This window comes from Leucoraja erinacea, chromosome 24 (genome assembly GCF_028641065.1).
Source record: "Leucoraja erinacea ecotype New England chromosome 24, Leri_hhj_1, whole genome shotgun sequence".
NCBI lineage: Eukaryota > Metazoa > Chordata > Chondrichthyes > Rajiformes > Rajidae > Leucoraja > Leucoraja erinaceus.
In genome coordinates this window covers 2,207,710-2,231,252 of record NC_073400.1, presented here as the reverse complement: position 1 = coordinate 2,231,252, position 23,543 = coordinate 2,207,710, and the positions used below count along the sequence as shown (strand labels likewise).

General features: G+C 48.3%; 1 protein-coding gene across 1 annotated transcript in view; it reads right to left on the bottom strand.

Annotated features, from left to right (window-relative positions):
- foxp4 (forkhead box P4) overlaps positions 1-23,543 on the bottom strand; it is a 255,301-nt gene that overhangs the window by 16,724 nt on the left and 215,034 nt on the right. Inside the window, 3 exon segments of the mRNA XM_055654369.1 lie at positions 14,800-14,901; positions 16,158-16,234; positions 21,812-22,010. Coding sequence (XP_055510344.1) covers positions 14,800-14,901; positions 16,158-16,234; positions 21,812-22,010 — 378 coding nt within the window.

The following is a 23,543-nucleotide window of genomic DNA, read 5'->3' as shown; positions in this document are numbered from 1 at the left end:
TTCAGAGGGACCAATGTGGACAACCATGCCCATCGTATTCTGTCTGCCCAAATCCCAACTCTATTCTCCCCCTAGTAGAGAATGGCAACTGCGGAGGGCTTGGGGAGGCCCTGAACACGAGGAACAGTGGAGGAAGAGAATGGCTTTGCTGCCTTCCCACACAGTGGAAACTTGATTCTGCTGTGTGGGGATGTTTTATGTTAAATTCTATAGTGTGTTGAGTCCTGTTTATTTTTTATTGTATGGCTGTATGGGAATTCATTTCACTGTGCCATCTGGCACATGTGACAATTAAATCTATCTTGAATCTTGAATCTTGAATCTTGATAGGAGTTGATATCCCACCAGATTATTGGTCCAAGACTCTCGATGCTAGGGCCCCGACGCCGCCATGCTAATACAGTTTTCTAGGCATTGCCGAGTAACAGTATGTTTTCTGTAGAGAGGACAGTCCATCAGATGCTCTGCAGTATCTCGGTAAATGTCTTCTCCAAAACTTCCCAAACCCGTGTGTCCAAGAGGGCACCACCACCTGCAGGTTCCCCTCCAAGATGCCCACCGTTTTGTACCTGGGAACTGCTGTCCTGTGGCCCGATAGTGTCGCTCTGACAAGTTGCACCGTGGACACTATCTCATCTCATGGACCACAGTGATTCAGAGAAGATAGACACACAATGCCTATCCGTAACTCTGTAACGGGACAGGCAGCATCTCTGGACACAAGGAATGGGTAACGTGTCGGATCGAGACCCTTCTTCAGACACGACTGGATATGTCGCCCATTCCTTCTCTCCAGAGGTCCTACCTGCCTCGGGGAATTACTGCAGTATCTTTGGCGTAAACCTGCATCTGCAGTTCCTTCCTACACAGTGCTGGCTGGCCAACATCCTCTCATGCCCAATCAGGGATGAGCGGTAAATACTTGCTAACCAAACAAATTTATCCGGTGAATAGTTATAAGTAAAAATAATAATGATTTGGTGACGAGTGTTTTGACTTGCGATGTAGATTGGTCGATGTAGATGTAGATTGGTCGAGGGAGAGAACTTTGACAGATGCACGGAGATGCTGGATAGTTAGATGAGCAGATGTCTATAATATCAACGTCTCCCACTTCTTTAGCTGGAGGGTACTTTATAATAAACGGATACTCCAGACTATCTATGTTCAAAGCCAAATTCTCGAGCGACACACACAATCTGTCCCTGAAGCTTTAAGGTCGGGGTTCTGATCTGTGTGGCCTCACAGTGACTCCATTAGACCGGGATCGGGGAGGTGCCAGAGGAACGTTCCACTCCCACATCACTGCAGATATTCATTTGAATTTTAAACGTGTCCTTCAGAATTAATTAGCATGTGGAGAGCAGAAGCAGTCAGATTTTAAACAAATACGTTAAAAGCTCATCTGGAGCGGCATCTATAAAAATTAAACGCTCGACAAGAAAGGCAGCACTATTGTGCTGCAAATGTTTCAAAAGGCACAGGCATGAAAGAGAGGTAATGTTTGTTCCTACGCTAAAACTGCACCATTCATTTACATCTAGTTCTCACAGATCACAACACTAATCATTTCTTTACGCTAGTCCTTAACTACTCCCTTTACAAATTCATGTAGATTTCTACATATTTTGAATTCTGCATGAAGCAAATAATTTTGCAAAGATTACATTACACCTAAAATGAGAGGAAAAAAATGCAAAGAGAATATTTCTACATCTAGAGGCTGCAATTGTGTTCGAGCCAGTCACCAAGGAAGCTGATTTAATTTATGATAGCTTTTTACATGAAGCCTTTTGAAAAGACTGACAACAAGTAACTAGGGAGGTGGAGAGAGAATCTGAGCGAGGCAGTCACACACTGCCATTCACTTCCCTCAAAGCGATGGTCCTGAGTACTGAACCCCAGACCAGCACCTTGACCTTTGGTCCAGGTGGGCACTTGGTGTGTCGGGGCTGGGGCCACGAAGCACTGATGCAGCGGCTGTACCGAGCGAAGGTTGCAGGTACAGGACTGAAGACCCAATGTTTTATCAGTGCGGTACCAACACTGGAACTACTGGGGGAGTGGTGTATGGGGCAGTGGTGTATGGGGGAGTGGGGGAGTGGTGTACTGGGGGACTGGTGTACTGGGGGAGTGGTGTACTGGAGGAGTGGTGGACTGGGGGAGTGGGGGAGGAGTGGTGCTGGGGGAGTGGTGTACTGGGGGAGTGGTGTACTGGGGGAGTGGTGGACTGGGGGAGTGGGGGAGTGGTGCACTGGGGGAGTGGTGTACTGGGGGAGTGGTGTACTGGGGGAGTGGTGGACTGGGGGAGTGGTGTACTGGAGGAGTGGTGGACTGGGGGAGTGGTGCACTGGGGGAGTGGGGGAGTGGTGCACTGGGGGGAGTGGTGGACTGGGGGAGTGGGGTATTGGGGGAGTGGTGTATGGGGGAGTGGTGTACTGGGGGAGTGGTGTACTGGAGGAGTGGTGGACTGGGGGAGTGGTGCACTGGGGGAGTGGGGGAGTGGTGCACTGGGGGAGTGGTGTACTGGGAGAGTGGGGAGTGGTGTACTGGGGGGTAGTGGTGGACTGGGAGAGTGGGGAGTGGTGTACTGGGGGAGTGGTGTACTGGGGGAGTGGTGGACTGGGGGAGTGGTGTACTGGAGGAGTGGTGGACTGGGGGAGTGGTGTACTGGAGGAGTGGTGGACTGGGGGAGTGGTGTACTGGGAGAGTGGGGAGTGGTGTACTGGGGGAGTGGTGTACTGGGGGAGTGGTGTACTGGGGAGAGTGGTGCACTGGGGGAGTGGTGCACTGGGGGAGTGGTGTACTGGGGGAGTGGTGGTGTACTGGGGGAGTGGTGCACTGGGGGAGTGGTGTACTGGGGGAGTGGTGTACTGGGGGGAGTGGTGTACTGGGGGAGTGGTGTACTGGGGGAGTGGTGCACTGGGGGAGTGGGGGAGTGGTGCACTGGGGAGTGGTGTACTGGGAGAGTGGGGAGTGGTGTACTGGGGGAGTGGGGGAGTGGTGTACTGGGGGAGTGGTGTACTGGGGGAGTGGTGTACTGGGATTCAGTGGGGGAGTGGTGTACTGGGGGAGTGGTGTATTGGGGGAGTGGTGCACAATGGGAGTGGTGCACTGGGGGAGTGGTGTACTGGGAGAGTGGGGGAGTGGTGTACTGGGGGAGTGGTGTATTGGGGGCCAGTGGTGTATTGGGGGAGTGGTGTCTGGGGGGAGTGGTGTGTCTGGGGTGGAGTGGTGTCTGGGGGAGTGGTGCACAATGGGAGTGGTGCACTGGGGGAGTGGTGTACTGGGGGTGTGGTGCACTGGGAGAGTGGGGGAGTGGTGTACTGGGGGAGTGGTGCACTGGGAGAGTGGGGGAGTGGTGTACTGGGGGAGTGGTGCATTGGGGGAGTGGGGGAGTGGTGCACTGGGGGAGTGGTGCACTGGGGGAGTGGTGTACTGGGGGAGTGGTGTACTGGGGGAGTGGTGCATTGGGGGAGTGGTGTACTGGGGGAGTGGTGTACTGGGGGAGTGGTGTACTGGGGGAGTGGGGGAGTGGTGTATGGGGGAGTGGTGTACTGGGGGAGTGGTGTATGGGGGAGTGGTGCACTGGGGGGGAGTGGTGCATTGGGGGAGTGGTGTACTGGGGGGGAGTGGTGCATTGGGGGAGTGGTGTACTGGGGGAGTGGTGCATTGGGGGAGTGGTGTATGGGGGGAGTGGTGTACTGGGGGGAGTGGTGTACTGGGGGAGTGGTGCATTGGGGGAGTGGTGTACTGGGGGAGTGGTGTACTGGAGGAGTGGGGGAGTGGGGGAGTGGGGGAGTGGGGGAGTGGTGGAGTGGGGGAGTGGTGTCTGGGGGAGTGGGAGTGGTGTACTGGGGGAGTGGTGTACTGGAGGAGTGGTGCATTGGGGGAGTGGTGTACTGGGGGAGTGGTGTACTGGGGGACTGGTGTACTGGGGGAGTGGTGTCTGGGGGAGTGGTGTATGGGGGAGTGGTGTCTGGGGGAGTGGTGCACTGAGTAGAGACATGAGTGGAGCAATGCACTATTGGAGGGGCAACATTGAAGGAGCATCTCATAAACAGGGGCAGCAGAGGTGCAGTCGGGGACCTACATGGTGGGAAGGGCAGTTCTATAGTAGTACACAGGCCGAGCTGAGCAAGTGTAGATGAGCGGTACTGAGGGAGGAGTACTAAGGTAGTACTGAAGGAGTAGTGTTGTGTGAGAACAGCACTGTGAGGAGGCTGGATTGATGGCGTGTAGTGTTGGAGGTATGGGTGGAAATGGGATGACCTTGTGCCCCTTCTATTGACAAACAACCTCCCCCAGAGCAATGTGACAGAGACTAACTCTCCTTCACCTCACTTGCTGATCATGAGACTGTCCGGCTGCTGCAGTTGCATCAGGAGTCGGAGCAATGAAAAGGCTCTAACTCTTCGTTTGAAGAAGGGTCACGACCCGAAACGCCACCCATTCCTTCTCTCCAGAGATGCTGCCTATCCCGCTGAATTACTCCAGCATTTTGTGTCTATCTTTGGTGTAAACCAGCATCTGCAGTTCCTTCCTACACAAAGGTTTTCAGAGTTAGACAAGGTGTCTTTGGTCCAAGACCCATTCTCCACGCTGACCAACAGAACTGACAATCTCGCCCTCCCTCAATTCAAAACCCCACCACAATATTAGGATGCTGTAGAGATTTGAGTGGGGAAGGGGAAGCAATGAGACCATGTCCCCAGTTTGCCCCTGAGATCAGGCAGCTATATACCACCACAGGCGATGCTCTCACTACCCAGTGTAAGACCATCTCCCTGGCCAAGGGGTGGCAGAGTCACCTCATTCCTCCTGGACTCTTTCTGGGGCATCAGCAGCAACTCAACCTCCTTTTCAAGTCACGTTTAAGATCCTTCCATTGCTGGGGAGGTACTACCGGCCCACATGAGGCCTGCATGTCTACATGAGGAGCATATGACTAAAAGAGGTCCACATGAGGGCCACATTAAGTCCACGTGACCACATGAGGTCCACATATCCACTTGGGGTCCACATGATGTCCACATGAGGTCCCCAGAGGTCCACATGTCTTCATGAGGTCCAGGTGAGGTCCAGGTGAGGTCCGCATGAGGTCCCCAACTGGTCCATGTAACATCCACATGTGAGGCCTTTCCCATAGCACCACTGCCCAGCCGTTCACCCTTCTGGGCAGCTGAGGGCAGCTGGACGACAGGAGGTGGCAGCTGGAGACCAAGTCTCTCATTTCCCACAGGCAAACAAAGAGTTAACCCAATGCTGAGTGCAAAACAAACAGTTTCTTTCAGCCACAGATTATTCTAAAGCCTTTATCTGCTGATATCCCTGTGTAAAATAAGAGGACTAATAAAAATTGCATACAATTCTCTCAAAGATTAATAAATTGCCTCTGCATCCCTGTATTATGACTGATTGCATTATAGCTTTTAATTCATCTATTTCAATACCAAATGTGATTTTATATTTTTGAAAACTACATTCAGTCAATCTTCTTGACAGAGGGCACATTTTCTCACAGTGCCTGTCTTTCCCTCTTCATCTGTGTGTGTGTGTGTGTGTGTGTGTGTGTGTGTGTGTGTGTGTGTGTGTGTGTGTGTGTGTGTGTGTGTGTGTGTGTGTGTGTGTGTGTGTGTGTGTGTGTGTGTGTGTGTCTCTCTCTCTCTCCCTCTCTCTTCTCTCTCCCCCTCTCACCCCCACTCTCTCTTTCTCTCTCTCTATACCCTCATCTCTCTCTCTCCCATTATCTCTCTCTATCTCTCTCTATCTCTCTCCCTTTCTCTCTCTCTCTCCCTTTCTCCGTCTCTTTTCCCCTCTCTCCCATTATCTCTCACTCTCTCTCTATCCCTCTTCCCCCCCTCTCTCTCTCTCTCTCTCTCGCTCTCCCTCTCTCTCTCCCCCACCCCCACCCTCCCCATCCACTTCTCCCTCTCAGTCTCACCACCCACCAATCTTCCTCTCCGCCACCTCTAACTGTATAATTATGAGCATTGAAACAGTGGCTCACATTAAGAGCAGCTCTCTTCAACTTTGCAAATTAGAATGACCCCAATTTCAGATAAAGGCCTGTATTTATATTTGCATTTTCAATCCATGATGCGAGCTTTATTCATTCTGTTAAAACATTAGCAGCAATTTGAAAGGTCAATCACCAAAGACAATACAAATAAAACATGTGAAATAAAAAAAAATTAAAATTAAAGCCTTGAGGTAATTGGTTGGAAAAGAGAAAAGAGAACATCTCGACTCAAAATCAGACCAAACCTTCACAGAACACGGAGTCTGGACTTTTCTCATTTTAATTCAGGCTTTTCTCAATATTTTATTGGAACTGCAGATGCTGGAAAATCGAAGGTAGACAAAAATGCTGGAGAAACTCAGCGGGTGAGGTAGCATCTACGGAGCGAAGGAAATAGGCGACGTTTCGGGTCAAAATCCTTCTTCAGACTGAATAATATTTTATTATTTGTTTCTCCCATCAAATGACTCCTTCCACACACACCTCCCTTACCCCCCCCCCCCCCCCCCCCACACACCCCCCCATCACCCACCCACCCGCTCCCCCCCAGCTGTATTGTTATTAATTTCACTGCACCCTGGTACATGTGGTAAAAAAGAGCCACTGAGTTATTGATGAAAGAGGTGAGGGTAGAACTGCTGTGACTGGCCTTTCATCTCCACACCAGGTGGGCTGGAAGGACCACCGTCACCGGCTGCAGTCCGTGCGTGGGGCCACCATGTAGATGCTGCCTGTGGACAGGGAGTGGAGCCACGGTCTGTGGGGGGGGGGGAAGAATTAGCGAGAGACTCACAGTCTCTATGGTGAAGGTGAGCACTGATTCCACCCAGAGAGTTGTGAATTTGTGGAATTCCCTGCCACAGAGGGCAGTGGAGACCAAGTCGCTGGATGGGTTTAAATAACAGTTAGATAGAGCTCTAGGGGCTAGTGGAGTCAAGGGATATGCGGAGAAGGCAGGCACGGGTTATTGATTGGTGACGATCAGCCGTGATCACAATGAAGGGCAGTGCTGGCACGAAGGGCCGAAGGGCCGAATGGCCTCCTCCTGCACCTCTTTTCTATGTTTCCAAGCAGCAAGTGCAACCTAACGTGGTCGCTTGAGCCGTATGGCCTCGCGTTGCCGGTCCCACTTCGATCGCCGGAGCAGTACGCAGTTGTGCGGAGCTTGTTGCACTTCGATCGCCAACGGCCTGCCGGCAGCAGTATGGAGTTGTGCGGAGCTGCTCGACGGACATCGCGCGGGGGTGAAAATCTGACCGGTTCCTCGCTCCCCTCAAAAGCATTCTGCGGACGCGGCAATCGCCAAGGACTGCCGGCCCGCAGGGAGGCCGCTACTCAACCCCGTACATCACGGCGGCTGTCAACTTCCCGCCAATCACCACCCCCCCCCCGGACTATATTATTTATTCAAAATCATTTGCTGTGTCGAACTTCCATGCTCACTCACTGTACACTGACGACAATTAAAATTGAATCTGAATCTGAATCTGAACCCCGTACATCACGCATGAACTTCCCGCGGACTTCGCTCGAACTTCATGTCACTCACTCGACCTCCGCGCGGCCCCCGCTTCTGGTTAGGTCGCGCTTGCCGCATGGAGTCGCATGCTCGTGGGACAGGCCCTTAAGATTCAAGAAAGTTTATTGTCATGTGTCCCAGATAGGACAATGCAATTCTTGCTTTGCTTCAGCACAACAGAACATAGTAGACATAAATAAATACAGAATAGATCAGTGTGTCCATATACCATTGAATATATATACACCCACACACATAAATAAACAGATAAAGTGCAATGAGCTATTAATGATCAGAGTTTTGTCCGAGCCAGGTTTAATAACCTGATGGCTGTGGGGAAGCAGCTATTGCTGAACCTGGATGTTGCGGATTTCAGGCTCCTGTACCTTCTACCTGAAGGTAGCAGGGAGATGAGTGATTGACCAGGATGGTATGAGTCGTTGATGATGCTGGCAGCCTTTTTATGGCACCGACTGCGATAGATCCCCTCGATGGTAGGGAAGTCAGAGCCGATGATGGACTGGGCAGTGCTTACAACTTTTTGTAGTCTTTTCCGCTCCTGGACGCTCAAGTTGCCGAACCAAGCCACGATGCAACCGGTCAGCATGCTCTCTACTGTGCACCTGTAGATGTTAGAGAGAGTCCTCCTTGACAAACCGACTCTCCATAATCTTCTCAGGAACTGGAAGTGCTGATGTGCTTTCTTTAAAATTGCATCCGTGTTCTTGGACCAGGAGAGATCTTCAGAGATGTGCATGCCCAGGAATTTGAAGCTCTTGACCTTCGCCACCATTGACCTATTGATATAAACGGGACTATGGGTTCCCATCCTACCCCTTCCAAAGTCCACAATCAGTTCCTTGGTTTTGCTGGTGTTGAGAGCTTGTGCTGGCACCATTTGGTCAATCTCTCACTTCTATACTCCTCGTATGTTGCAAATTCATACTTGGCGAATAAAATCTGATCCTGATTCTGATACTCTGACTCATCTCCAACAGTGATACGTCCACAACAGTGGTGTCATCAACTGTGGTGAAAGAGTGCGCCCGTGTGCTGTTACGGAGGGAGATACAGTCTGTGGGGTGATAGTGGAGCTGCGGTCTGTCGGCAGAGATTGGGGGTGATGTCCGTGGGGGGAGAATACCCCATGTGCATGTTAGGGAGGGAGTTGAGTTCTGTGGACAGAGATTAAGGTTGAGGTCTAGGGGGAGAGAGTGATCCCACATGGTGATGGAGAGAGACATACAAGATCTTTGACCTGATGATAATGAACCATCTGTAATATATTACCGGGTGTGCAGATGGTATGGTGAGGATGGGCTGACGGAGTCAGTGATGACCAAGTGCCCGCTGCCATGTCCATGCTGACTCTCGTCCACACTGGTGCTGTGGACTCCGGTCTGTAGCTCATGAGCTTAATATGGGGTCCATCAATTGTGGTGCAGATGTAGCTGAAGATATCTGATGGAATGGTTCCATTGGAGCTTTGTTGCCTCCATGTGCTGTTTGTTGGTGACCCACTGCTCCCACTTAGAGCGCTCAGGGGCCAGGGATTGCCACGGGTCAGAGGTCAATAACTTGTTGAAGGAGCCACGCCATCCCATGATGCAACCTTCTTCTCAATCTTCCTGACAAGACTGCACCTCACATCCAATAGATCGGAGAGGAGTGAATGGGCAGGATGGGCAGGAAAAATGTCAACCCTTGTCACTTCAGAAACACATTCACCCCAAAACTGTTAAAACACAGGTGCCAGTGTTCCTCAGTTCTGTCACAGAAACACACAGGTGGGCCAGAAGTCCTTCCCGCCCTCAAAATGCTTTGACAGGCGGAGTTGTCAAGGCAGAAACATACTGACAGCGTGTGGAAGGATGGGCTGGCGCAGATGCACGCAATTAGAAGTCCATTCAGCCCCATCTGTCCGCCACAGAAAAGATCGGCAGTGGTCAGCAGGAACGTATGCAACTGGGGAAAGGACTCGATGGATCCGTGGTTCCCAAGCGACTGCCCAGCTTGCAAAATCCTCATTACCAGAACTCACCAACAAGCTCTGCCACAGAGGGGACCATCTGTTAGATCCTTACGGACTGTTACCCAGGGCACACATTCGGTGGAGAGGAGAGACTGACATCGAGTGCAAAATGTTGGAGGGTCATCAACGATTTATCGAACAGCTCAAAGGACTCTGTGATCTCTGTTCCCAGGTCTGCCTGCGAGGGTCGGTTGCTCTTTGGTCCCCGACCCCACCAGCAGAGCGAGATGTCCCTCAGGGAATGTTGCCGACTGGCCCGCTGCAGACTGCAGGAGTACGTGCTAAGGGACTCGCTGAAGCTTCGTGCAGCCAACGCCAAGGCTCGGAGGGAGAGGGCCACAGTCTAGGGTCCTTCCGCTGCTGGACATGGGGGGCACGGTATGGTGGAGACGCCCCTCAAATTAAATTAAGGGAAGGTATCCCACGCCAGGGGGCCACAGAGTGGCACGGGTGGGGGACATTTTTTGTGGAAATGAAAATGTCAGATGGAATTTTCACACTGTGTAAACATTGTATCTATTTATTACTTGGACAGGGGCCACAGAGTGGCACAGGGGCCACAGAGTGGCACGGGTGGGGGACTGTTTGGTGAAATTTGACAAATGTAAAAAAATTGTACTGGAAAAAATTTGTATAGTCTCCGAAAATGTCGGATGAATTTTGTTTGTTTGAATGGTTCAGGAATTGTATATATATATATATCAATTGAATAAAGTCTATTTTGAAATTTAAAAAAAATAAATTAAAAAAAATCTGCTGCCACCTCAGACACTCAGCCCTTAACAACCAAAAGTCACCTCCAGGCATTGGAAACAAATCTCAAAAGCCACTGATTAGGGAATAAAATGTACCCTCTCCAACGCAACCTCCAGTCGACCGGGCAAAGGAACGTTGCGTCTGGTGGACGTTTATAGTTTAACGGTGGCACCAGATGTAACTTTGTTAAGCTTAGTTTAGAGATACAAAGTGGAAACCAGCCCTTCGGCCCACCGAGTCCGTACCAGACAGTGATCATCCCGTACACTAGCACTATCCTATGCACTAGGGACAATTTACAATCTGTGCCAAAGCCAATTAACCTGCAGACTTACTGTGGGGAGAACGTACAAACTCGGTGCAGACAGCACCCATAATCAGGATCGGATCCGGGTCTCTGGTGCTGTGAGGCAGCAAATCTACCGCTGTGCCACCTGACTTGCATGGACAATTAAATTAACCAACAATTACAAATCTATCATTTAGTAAATGGCTATGAAGGGAATGCATCACTACAACATTCTGTCAAGTTCACTAAAGTCTCCGTGGGGTATAGTTCCTGAAGGTGTGGCTCTACCTGAGGTACAGTCCCTGAAGGTGCAGACCCACACGATATCGGTGCCTTCAGGAAGTACCCAGCTGATATTTAACACCAGCTCCATAGTGCCAGATTAACAGACAGGGTCTGGTGATATCGTGAATTGTGAAGCCGATGTCATTCTTGCAGTGAGCACACCAGGGAGCGGGAAACTTGTGAGGTGACAGGTTTGGGGAGGTTCGGTGGATTCTGCATTGTTCCAGCATTTTCATGAATGATCATCCACATTCCTACCTCCCGTCTTGCTTGCTCTCAAACGCATTTTCTCTCCAAAAACGGATGAGATTTCAGCAGGGCTGGGTCAGTCTGCTTGCTGCAGGGCTGGGTCTCTGCAGGTCCGGGTCCCTGCAGGGCTGGGTCAGTCTGATTGCGGCTCTCTGCTTGTCAGTGTGAATTTTTAATGAAGTTCCAATGACACTCTATTTAGCAATTTCAAAGATAAAGCTCTTGGTTTCTGTCTGTGAAGCTGCTCAGTTTGTTTCAAATGTCAGCCTCCCGTGTTGAAGGCAGACAAAAAAACTCGCAGTGCAAAAGCGAGATAAATAGAGCTCTCAATGAGTTGCTAATAATCACATTAAACCATTTGTTTATGTGCCGGCGTGACTGACACACACCTACTCTGACTGAAACAGCCACACCAAATCTCCCAAGGCTGTTTAATCACACAGGGATAAGTTTAAATTAACTCGCTGCTGATAGGCACAGTGCCGCATTATAAAGCAATTGCAAATCCACGCAGTTAGACATTTTTCTCCCTTTTTTGATTTAATGACTATAGTCTATGCCTTTCATCTTACTTTTTGTTTTAAAATATAACAGTTTAGAAACATTCTCCACAGCTAACATTCCACCTTGAGGCTTAGCCTGTGACCCAGGACCTGGTGCCACAGACATTCACCACCCCTGGCTGCAAGGTTGTGTGACAGCCCCACACATCCACTCCCTGCTGTGGGGATGGAGGGGCCATTGTGTTGGAAATCGTTACTTAACCAATTAGCCCTCACTTAGGTGACACACGGACATGCACATATGTACACACACCCTCGTGGACATGCACATGCACACTCACACACACACACACACACACAAGCACAGACACATACTCTCTCTCACACAGGCACATAGGGACACAAACACAGACACACAGACATACACATACACAAGCAGACACAGGGGTACACACGAACACACAAACTCTCACACACACGTGCTTTCTCACACACCCACACATACTCTCACATACATACATGTTCTCCCTCACGCACACATTCATAAATACATACACTCACACACAGATGCACAAACATACACACATTTCTCTCTTACACATTTACAAATACACATGCGCACACGCGTGCACACATACACACATATTTATTCTCACACACGCACGTTCTCTTACAAACGCGCACACTCTCATCCAAGCACACAGACACACACACAGACACACAGACACATAACACTCATTAACACCTACATACACATACATTCTCTCTCCCTCTCTCACACACACACACACACACACAGGTGCAGGCACACACAAGCGCACTCACAGGTAGACACAAAGACATGCACACACACACACACACACACACACACACACACACACACACACACACACACACACACACACACACACACACACACACACACACACACACACACACACACACACACAAGCGCACTCCAACAATTGTGCAGAAGACTGTACAGTAAACACAGTCTGTATCTGAACACAAAACTTGTGCAAAGGCGAAACCTCTGAGCTGTGAATGAGTTGTTACTTTTAAATGAATTTCTTGCAGGATTGGTTTCTGTAAAAAAAACAGCTTTTATTGTTTGTCGCTTGTTCAAATTTGTTTAACCTACAGGGTTAGAAATGTAAACCTTGACTGATGGCTGACATGCTGTCTCCAGCCACCCTGCACCACAATGATTGACCCTACAGTAATGTTGAGGAGAATCATTCCCGTGCTTGCAGTCAGAGTGCTGCTCCCCTCTCTTGCTGTTAGTGCAGCTTGTTTGTAGACAGAGGGAACGGTTGGCATATCAGCTACATTTATCAACATTTTTTTTCCACTCTTATGTTATGAATTTGTAACGAATCTTCTGATTTACTAAACACACAACTAAAAAGTCAAATACCAACATTGTAAAGTTGAAATTCTAAAACTTAAAACTTTACATTTTTTTGGAGAAGCCGGTACACCGTACTGGTATAATCGTCATTAATAATTTAATACTAATACTAATAAGGGTGGCACGGAGATGCAGCAGGAGAGTTGCTGCCTTACAACCCTTGCAACAGCGGAGACCCGGGTTCGATCCCAACTATGGCTGCTGTCTATACGGAGTTTGTGCGTTCTCCCCGCGACCTGCGTGGGTTTTCTCTGAGATCTTCGCTATACTCCCACACTCCAAAGACGTGCAGGTATGTGGGTTAATTGGCTTGGTGTATGTTCAAATTGTCCAGAGTGTGTGTAGGATAGTGTTAATGTGTGGGGATCGCTGGTCGGTGCGGACTTGGTGGGCCAAAGTCCCTGTTTCCACGCTGTATCTCTAAACTAAACTAAACTAAAGCACTGGGTAAAGCGGTGCTGGCTCGAAGGGCTGAATGGCCTACTCCTGGCACCTATTGTCTATTGTATTGTACTGATATTGGTTTGTTGTTGTGTAGACAGATACTATGACTAATATGAGCAAGAATACATCTCCAACTCAGCTCAGTGCTGCCCTTTATTGCATCCCAGTATTCCATGCAGATTATTCACCAAGCCAAGCATTCCTGGCAGTTTCCGCCTTGTCCACACCTTTATCATCACCATGCCAGTTACACAGAAGAACAGGACAATGACTAACAAATATGTGGCAGCGCGCAAGGCTTGTGAAAGATATCCGTCTGCCACAGTTGAGAAACGCTGTGCTCTGGTTTTGAGTACCTTGATTGACCAATAGCATTAAATTACCAATACTCTTCACTCAGCACGAAGAAATCCTTTGCCCGTGCATCATAAATTTGTAGGTTCAAACCCTGCCTCGAATTCTAGAGCACAGCATTGAGGCTGATACATCAGCACGAGGTAGTGCTGCAGTGTGCAGATGTGAATCTCCGGCCCCATCTGCCCTTGCAGGCAGCTGTTAAATGTACCAAACCAGAGACTGTTGTTACTAATGCCGAACCCAATATTTATTTTTGAACCGTCTTTTGGCTACTGGAGCATATTGTTCACAATAACATTGGTGTAATGTCTGCACTTCAACACTGCTTACACTCCAGAAGTATTTGGGACATGCAGAGATAGTGATGAGTTCTCAAAGCCCTGTCCCACGGTACGAGTTCATCCAAGAGCTCTCCCGAGTTTAAAAATAATCAAACTCGTGGTAAGCACGGAGAATGAACGTAGCGGGTACGTCGGAGCTCGGGGACGTCTCTTAGCGCTAACGGCAGGTACTCGGGAAGACTTGCTAACGGCAGGTAAGCTCGGGAAGACTCATGAAGATTTTTCAACATGATGAAAAATATCCACGAGAGCCCCGAGTACCGACGAGTGGCCATTACCGTAAATCTCCGAGTTCGAATCAGGGCAAACTTGGGAGAATTCTTGGAATGAACTCGTACAGTGGGACGGGGCTTTTATTCCTATACTGCATCCCAAAATGTTACTTCCTGGAAGGGACCTTGTTTATTTGTATTGAATGAAGTGGTTGGCATATCAACAATCTTACAGAAAGGGGTTGCCCCATGATATGATTACTCACTCACCGTCCTACACAGCAGCTTTGAATCAAACCACATTATATCTGGCGCCTGAATATTCTTTATGCAATGGTGACTGCGGTTACTTTCAAACAGAGAAAGGTATGGCACTCACCTTCCACGTGGCTGTGTTTCTGCGGAAGTACGCAAACATTCGTGTAAACCAGTTATAAATCTCGTTGAGCGTTAGCTGTCTGTCTGGTGCTTCCAAGATGGCCTAGGGGGAGGAAGGGGGTGAGTTAACACAGGTGATACACGGAGGGAGCCCGGCAGGGTGGGACGGGACGGGACAGAGCAGTGGGAAGGGGCAGGCCAGTGGGAAGGGACGGGAAAGGGCAGCTTGGGGCACCCAGACTGGGGTCAATTGAGGCAGTCATAGGGACTGAGATGATTCAGATCACGGCAGGATGGGTCTGGATATGGTGGGACTGGACACGGCAGTTCAGGATTAGACAGGCTGGGGTAAAATAAGGAAAGGAAGAACAGAGAGGGATAGCCCACAATTGATGCTGGGCCAGCAAATCATGTCCATATGTCAGAATTAGGCCATCAGGTCTGTCCTGCCAGTCAATCATGGCTGATTTATCTTCCCCTCTCAACCCTGCCTACTCCCCTTAATCATTGACTGTTACTAATGAATACCCTGTCAATCTCATCTTTAAAAATACACAAAGACTTGGCCCCACTTGTGCCAATGAACTCCTCAGATTCACCACCCGCTGACTAAAGAAATTCCTCCTCATCGTCCTTTTATTCTGAGGTTGTAACTTCTGATTCTAGACTCTCCCACTAGTGGAAACATCTTGTTCAAGAAGTAACTGCAGATGCTGGAAAATCGAAGGTACACAAAATTGCTGGAGAAACTCAGCGGGTGCAGCAGCATCTATGGAGCGAAGGAAATAGGCAACGTTTCGGGCTGAAACAAGAAGGTTTCGGCCCGAAACATTGCCTATTTCCTTCGCTCCATAGATGCTGCTGCACCCGCTGAGTTTCTCCAGCAATTTTGTGTAGTGGAAACATCTTCTCCACATTTATTCTATCCATAGACCTTTCTCTATTCGGTAAGTTCCAATGAGATCTCCCCTTGTCCTTCTAAACCCCAGTCAGTACTCCAGTGCCTTCAACGCTCATCAAGTGTTTCTGGAATAATTCTCGTAAACCTCCTCTGGACCCCCTCCAGAGCCAGCACATCCCACCTAATGGGGTCCAAAACTGCTCACAATACTCCACATGCAGTCTGACCAGTGCCTTATAAAGCCTCAGCATTACATCGCTGGTTTTATATTCTAGTCCTCTCGAAATTACTGCTAACATCGCATTTGCATTCCTTACTACCTATTTGACTTGCAAATTAACCTTCTGGGAATCCTGCACCAGCAGGCCCAAGTCCCTTTGCATCTCTGATTTCTGAATGCTAAATCACTCAGACTTGAAGACATTGCTCCTCTGGAGGTGCAGGCATTGCTGATTTACCTGTCTGATGAGGGATGCGTACGTGAAGGGAGGCCGTACGTCAGCGTTCTTGTAAAACTCGTGATTCTGAGCAAGCTCTGGAAGACAGCAGAAGTCACGCAGATGTGTTAATGATAAATATTCAACATCGATCCACCTTACAACAGCTGGATTCCCTTGCACGGTGATTCACTGTTGTCCTCAGAGATGGATACAGACACACCTGGGGTGGGCTTCACTCAACATGGGCTGACTTTGCTGCTAATTACGTAACTTCTCTTCAGTGGTAAAGCTGATGGGATGCCCGGGCAGTTCTTGATGGAAATATCCCACCCCACCCCTTCTCATTGTGCCTGGTTATATTAGCAGAGCAGATACAGAGGGAGAGCTCTGACCAGTCACTGGCGTGTGTATGTGTTAATGGCATCGTCCACTCAATGAGCCTCAATGGATCTCCAGGTGACCATTGCAGTTCAACAATAAAACCCTCTGGTGAATCCAGCTCAGAGTAACGACTCATTCATTGAACCTGGAATGATTGATGGCTTCAATAACACTTCACACCAACACAACATCTATACATTTAAAAGTCTCATCTTGACCACTTCTTGTATGCGCTGTATTTGATTTTAGAAAAAACGCTACCCTGTATCGCTGTGATTTTTGGCCATCTTACTCACTGTCCTCCTCCGCTGAGCCAGCCCCGAGGATTTTTCCCATTGATTAAAAATAAAAAAGTTATGAGTGTTTAAAAAACCTTGAGATCAGCTGATTGTTCCCCTCGCCTGTCCACCATGATGAAGGTAATGCCCCTTCGGGGGGGGGGGGTCAGGACTATAAAACCCCAGATGCCCGGCTGTGAATCAGTCACTCTGCAAGATCGCGAGGGAGAGGCCACGACTGTCATTCTAAGCTGTGAATCAACTAAACTGTGAGTCTGCAATGTACTTGCAATAAATGACTTGTTTGCCCTTAATGACAATGCCATGGGTTGTTTGGCCTGCTGCCCTGCCTGTGCTTGAAACTGCAATGCTTTATTAGGTCCAACTGTGTTTGGAAGGACAAAATGTTTTATTAGGTCCGACTGTGTTTGGAAGGAATAAATGCTTTATTAGGTCCGACAGTGTTTGGAAGGAATAAATGCCTTATTTAGTCCAAAAGTCCCGCTCATTTTGTGACTTCCGCTTAGTGGACAGGTCGTGCTGATTGCGTACTTTCCGGTAAGTGCAGAGGTCACGTTGGTTGTGGAAGTGCCGCTGACGGCGGAAGTGGAGAGGCCGCGTGAGTAGATTCAAGAAGGTTTACTGTCATATATATATGGTGTGTGAGTCAGTGTGTGTGAGTGTGGGTGTGAGTGTGTGTGTGAATGTGTATGAGTGTGTGTGAGTGTGAGAGTGTGAGAGTGTGTGTGAATCTGTGTTAAAGGAACATGCACTGATCTACAGTGTGTGCATGTGAGAGTGTATGTGTGTCTGTGTGTGAGTATGTATGTGAGTGTGTGAGTGTATGTGTGTGTGTGTGTGTGTGTGTATGCGTGTGCGTGTGTGTGTGTATGTGTGTGTGTGTGAGTGTGTGTGTGTGTGTGTGTCTGTGTGTGTGTGTATGTGTGTGTGTGTGTGTGTGTGTGTGTGTGTGTGTATGCGTGTGTGTGGGTGTGTGTGTGTGTGTGTGTGTGTGTGTGTGTGTGTGTGTGTGTGTGTGTGTGTGTGTGTCTGTGTGTGTATGTGTGTGTGTGTGTGAGTGTATGTGTGTGTGTGTGTGTGTGTGTGTGTGTGTGTGTGTGTGTGAGTGTATGTGTGTGTGTATGTGTGTGTGTGTGTGTGTGCGTGTGTGTGTGTGTGAGTGTGTGTATGTGTGTGAGTGTATGTGTGTGTGAGGTGGAGGGTGTATGCGTGTGTGTGTGTGTGAGTGTGTGTGTATGTGTGTGTGTGTGTGAGAGCGTGTGTGTGTGTGTGTGTGTGTGTGTGTGTGTGTGAATCTGTGTGTGTGTGTGTGTGTACATGTATCTATCTATATCTATATATATATCTATATATGTCTCTGTGTGTGTGTGTGTGTGTGTGTGTGTGTGTGTGTGTGTGTGTGTGTCTGTCTGTGTGTGTGTATATTGGAATTGGTGGGTAGGTGGAATATTGCGTTGGGGGATCAGCCCTCCCGTGTGAAGCTGGGACCCAACGGGTCCCACTTAGTCTAGTCATCTTAACAAAAACACAATGTAATGCATGCCCATCAATATTTCAGGACAGTGCTGGTCCTAGAAATAGTGTGCATCATTCAGCCTAGTTACAGCTTATATCCAGCACAGGCAAGGCCTCTTCTCCTGATACCTACCAGATTTCACCCAGCGAGCGTGTCTTTGATGAATGAGGGAGGTCATAGAGTCATAGTCATAGAGTGATACAGTGTAGAAACAGGCCCTTCGGGACAACGTTCCCACACCAGCCAACAATGTCCCAGTTACACTAGTCCCACTGGCCTGTGCTTGGTCCAAATACCTCCAAACCTGTCCTACCCATGTACCTGTCTGACTTTCTTAAACAATGGGATATTCCTAGCCTCAACTACCTCCTCTGGCAGTTTGTTCCATACACCCATTGTGTGGAATGGTTACCCCCTCAGTTTCCTATTAAATCTTTTCCCCTTCACCTTGAAGCTATGGGTCTCGATTCCCGTACTCTGGGAAGAGACTCTGTGCATCTACCCGATCTATTCCTCTCATGATTTTGTACATGATGTTGATGATTTGGTGTGGGAAGGTACCATCACTGCGGCCAATATTGCTCCTTCCATTGCCCCAACTAGGTCCAATGAATAGCTCTGGGTTTGCAATGTTACCTTCTCAACTCCATTCCCTTCTGAAGAAGGGTCTTGAACCTAAACGTCACCCATTCCTTCTCTCCAGAGATGCTGCCTGTCCTGCTGAGTTACTCCAGGTTTTTGGATCTAACTCCATTTTCTTATTTGGAAACATAACCAATATCCCAAATGGTAACTGGAAACCAGTGATCCAATCTACACCACACTAGGACAATGTCTCTGGGCATTCAGTTGTATTTGATGCTTGCAAGGAGGTAATCAATTGGATCTTATAGGAGAATATGGGCATGGCCATAATTAAATTGTTCCTTGAAAAAGTCAGAACAGGCACAACGAGACAATTGGCATCCTCTCGAACCACAACACATTAGCCATCGATCCTGGCAGGTTTGGATAGGACCAGTTTGGATAGGACCCTTTTTGGAGGCATATAACCATATAACCATATAACAATTACAGCACGGAAACAGGCCATCTCGGCCCTACAAGTCCATGCCGAACAAATTTTTTTTTTTTTCCCTTAGTCCCACCTGCCTGCACTCATACCATAACCCTCCATTCCCTTCTCATCCATATGCCTATCCAATTTATTTTTAAATGATACCAATGAACCTGCCTCCACCACTTCCACTGGGAGCTCATTCCACACCGCCACCACTCTCTGCGTAAAGAAGTTCCCCCTCATATTACCCCTAAACTTCTGTCCCTTAATTCTGAAGTCATGTCCTCTTGTTTGAATCTTCCCTATTCTCAAAGGAATAGGGAAGATTCACCTATATGGAGGTGACTAGTCCCACCTGCAAACGCGGGCAGGTGGGACTAGTGTAGCTGGGACATGTTGGCCGGTGCGGGAAGGTTGGGCCAAAGGGCATGTTTCTACGCTGTATGTCTGTATGACTATGTCTCTTTGGCCCTATGTCTCTATAACTCTATGTCCCTTACTTTGACTATGACTACGGCTCTATGAGCATGCCCACCAGGGGCGCTGCACAATTGGCAGCCTCGCCAACAGTCTGTCCGTTTTTATGTCTTTTTAGCTGTTATTTTTAGTGTGTTTTAAAAGTTTGTGTAAATGTTCTGTGGTTTGTTTTATATGGGGGCAGGGGGAGTGGGGTCGGGAAAAACATTTTTTCAATCTCTTACCCTGCCGGAGATGTGATTGTTTTCCGGGCCTAACATCGTGGAGCTGGAGGCCTTGCTCGGGACTGACTTTGAACCCCACCGCGGGGCCGTGGACTTACAATCGGAGCAGAACCCTTGCCTGGGATCGCTACAACCGCGGGCCGCGGACTCTACCATCAAGGAGCTCGCAGTCTCAGGTAGAGACTGTAGATGTTGGGAGCTCCAATGGCGCAGAAGGTTCGACCAGCCCCGACACGGGGTCAGATTGCTCGGTGCGGGGGAGCTGAGAATTCCCCTGATGCAGGAGCTTGATCGCCCCGATGCGGAGGGCTCGATCACCGGCTACGGGAGTAAAATCGTCCCGTCAACGGAAGGCTCAAGGTCCCCGACCGCGGGAGAACAAAGAAGGGAAGAGATTGAACTTTTTTGTGCCTGCCATCACAGTGAGGAATGTGGAGGAGTCACTGTGGTGGATGTTTATGCTAAAATGTATTTTGTGTGTTCTGTTGCTTTGTATTGGTATAACTGTATGGCAAATGAAATTCCCCGTATGTTACAAAACATACTTGGCTAATAAAGTATTATTATATTGTACTGGATTGTATTCTATGGCTTGAAACAGTAACTCTGCTCCAGTGTTCACTGATACTTTGTGTTTAAGAAGGAACTGCAGATGCTGGAAAATCGAAGGAACACAAAAATGCTGGAGAAACTCAGCGGGCGCAGCAGCATCTATGGAGCGAAGGAAATAGGCAACGTTTCGGGACGAAACCCGGAAGGAAATAGGCAACGTTTCGGGACGAAACCCGGAAGGGTTTCGGCCCGAAACGTTGCCTATTTCCTTCAGGGTTTCGGCCCGAAACGTTGCCTATTTCCTTCGCTCCATAGATGCTGCTGCACCCGCTGAGTTTCTCAAGCACTTTTATCTTTCATGGATACTTTGTAATGTACTGTTTCCAGAATTTCCTGTTTTCGTAAAGAAGGGGAATTTGATTCCTCCCAACACCAACCTCTCTGTTGTGTTGAAGCGGGTCCTGGCTTTTGTTAGCCCGGAGACTGATCTTGCTTAACTGGAGGCTCACCTGTCCCCCGACACACACCCGCTGGATCAAGGAGGTGCTCTACAACTTAAAGCTTGAAAAATTTAGGTTCTCTCTCAAAGGCTCTACCAAGACATTCCTAGATACATGGAACCCTCTCCTGGAACTTGTTAACTCTCTCAACTTGTTTCCGGACTCGGAAGAGGACTGAGTGCCCTCTATCACTGCTCTGTCTTATTGCAGCTGTTATCCCCTCAACCCCCCCACCCCCTCACACTTTTTTTTTTTTTCATTTTCATTTTGTTTTTCTTATCGTATTTGTGTGGATGTGTATGCATGTGAGTGTTGTTTGTCCCCGGGTGGCGAGGGTGGGTAATAATAATAATAATAATAATCTTTATTTATATAGCACTTTTCAACAAAACCAGTATTTGAACCAAAGTGCTTTACACAGATTGATTAAATTAATTGACCAGATCAAATGTCAATAAATCCATACAAAACAAAAAAGAGAAAAATGAAAAAAGACACAGAACAAGGGTAAGGGTAAGGGTTTTGAGGGTCGTTTACATACTGTTGTACAATTATGTCCTGACTATCACTGTCTGTTATCATTGTATGTATGCAAATTGCTGTCAAATTCAAGATTCAAATAAAAAGATTTAAATTAAGAAGGTGAATTTGAAAGCCTCTTACCTGATGATATCGGCATGCAGTACTTATCGGAATGCCTCCTCCTGATGGCTCCCATATTGTGTAAACTCGGCGAGCTGATGACGGAGGGGCCTTGTCTCATGGGGGTGATTGAGTTGGCTGAGGTTGGCGTGTGAGGTAAACTTTCTGGAAAAATGTCCGACGTGCTCTTGGAGAGCGTGATATTTGATACCAGGTTCAGCTGACGATGAAAGGTTGTCCACGGGGCCGGGTTAGCATGAGAACGAGAGAAAGAACACAAAAAGCAAGATGGTGAGTGTCTTTGATAAATGATGTGGAGTCTCTCGTTGGTCAGAGACTACATATTATCATCACTAAAGTTGATTCTGATGTAGCTCCAAATAATGGAGATATCACGGGAACATCCTGCTGAGATCCCAAAGGAGGGGGAAATTATCTTCATTAAAAGCACCGCAACTTTTTCCAACTCCGCAAAGATTATTGGAAGATATTCCATTCACACTGGACCACCTGAGATGGCCACCTATTCCTTTTCTCCAGAGATGCTGTCTGACCCGCTGAGTTACTCCCAGCTTTTTGTGTCTATCCTTGGTTCCTGCACACCTGACCACCTGCCCAGCTAAAGAGCAATCTCCCCAAACTCCATCCTGTGGCAGCTGAAGTCTGAAGAAGGATCTGACCCAAAACGTCACCCATCCTTTTTCTCCAGAAATGCTGCCTGTCCCGAGTTACCTCAGTGCTTTGTGTCTATGTCCAACCCCAAGCTCGCTCCCTTGCTTTAGCCTACTGGGTCCATCTAGGTCTGAAGAAGGGTCCTGACCCGAAATGTCACACACCCTTTTTTTTCCAGATATGCTGCCTGACTTACTGCAGCACTCTGTGTCTACCTTGGGTGCATCAACACTTGTGCTGGCCATCCACTAGTATTTAACTCCAGGGATGATTGTTCATGAACAAACATGAATTGTTAATGTGTTCAAGAAGGAACTGCAGGTGCTGGAAAATCGAAGGTACACCTATTTCCTTCGCTCCATAGATGCTGCTGCACCCGCTGAGTTTCTCCAGCATTTTTGTGTACCTATGAATTGTTAATGCCTCGGTGATCGTCCAGCTGAATCCAATTCATGTGTCCTTTCCACAGGGGTGGCAATTATTCAATGGGAATCAGGTACAGCATTATAGACATGTCACTACAGAACACAAAATTACATTGATGTATGGTGTGTCACGTTGAGTTGAGTTGATTGTCATGTGCATAGGTTCGGCAATGCACTGGAACATTGAAACTAGACAATGCACTGGAACATTGAAACCTCTGGAGACCCACCCAAGGTTTCCATGCGGTCCCCGGAGGTTTTTGTCAGTCTCCCTACCTGATTCCACAACCTGCAACCTTCAGCAACCACCTGCGACCTCCGGGAACCGCACAGAAACCTTGGAAAGGGCGCAAAGTTTCCGTGCAGGTTTCCTAAGTGGGACAGGGGCATTACTCAGCGGGTCAGGTGGCATGGAATAGAGATTCTCCAGACATGCTGCCTGAGCCGCTGTTACAACAGCACTTTGTGCATTTTATTTGTATCAAATCAGCATCTGCAGTTCCATGTATCTACAGGTACCAAGGAAATCTTGTTTGTAGCAGCATCACAGTCACATAGATTCAAGCACATGCATTAATTATATATTGATTGCACATATGTTCTGCAAGATGATAAAATAAAAAGAGATTGTGCAAAGAAAAACAAAAATCAAGACA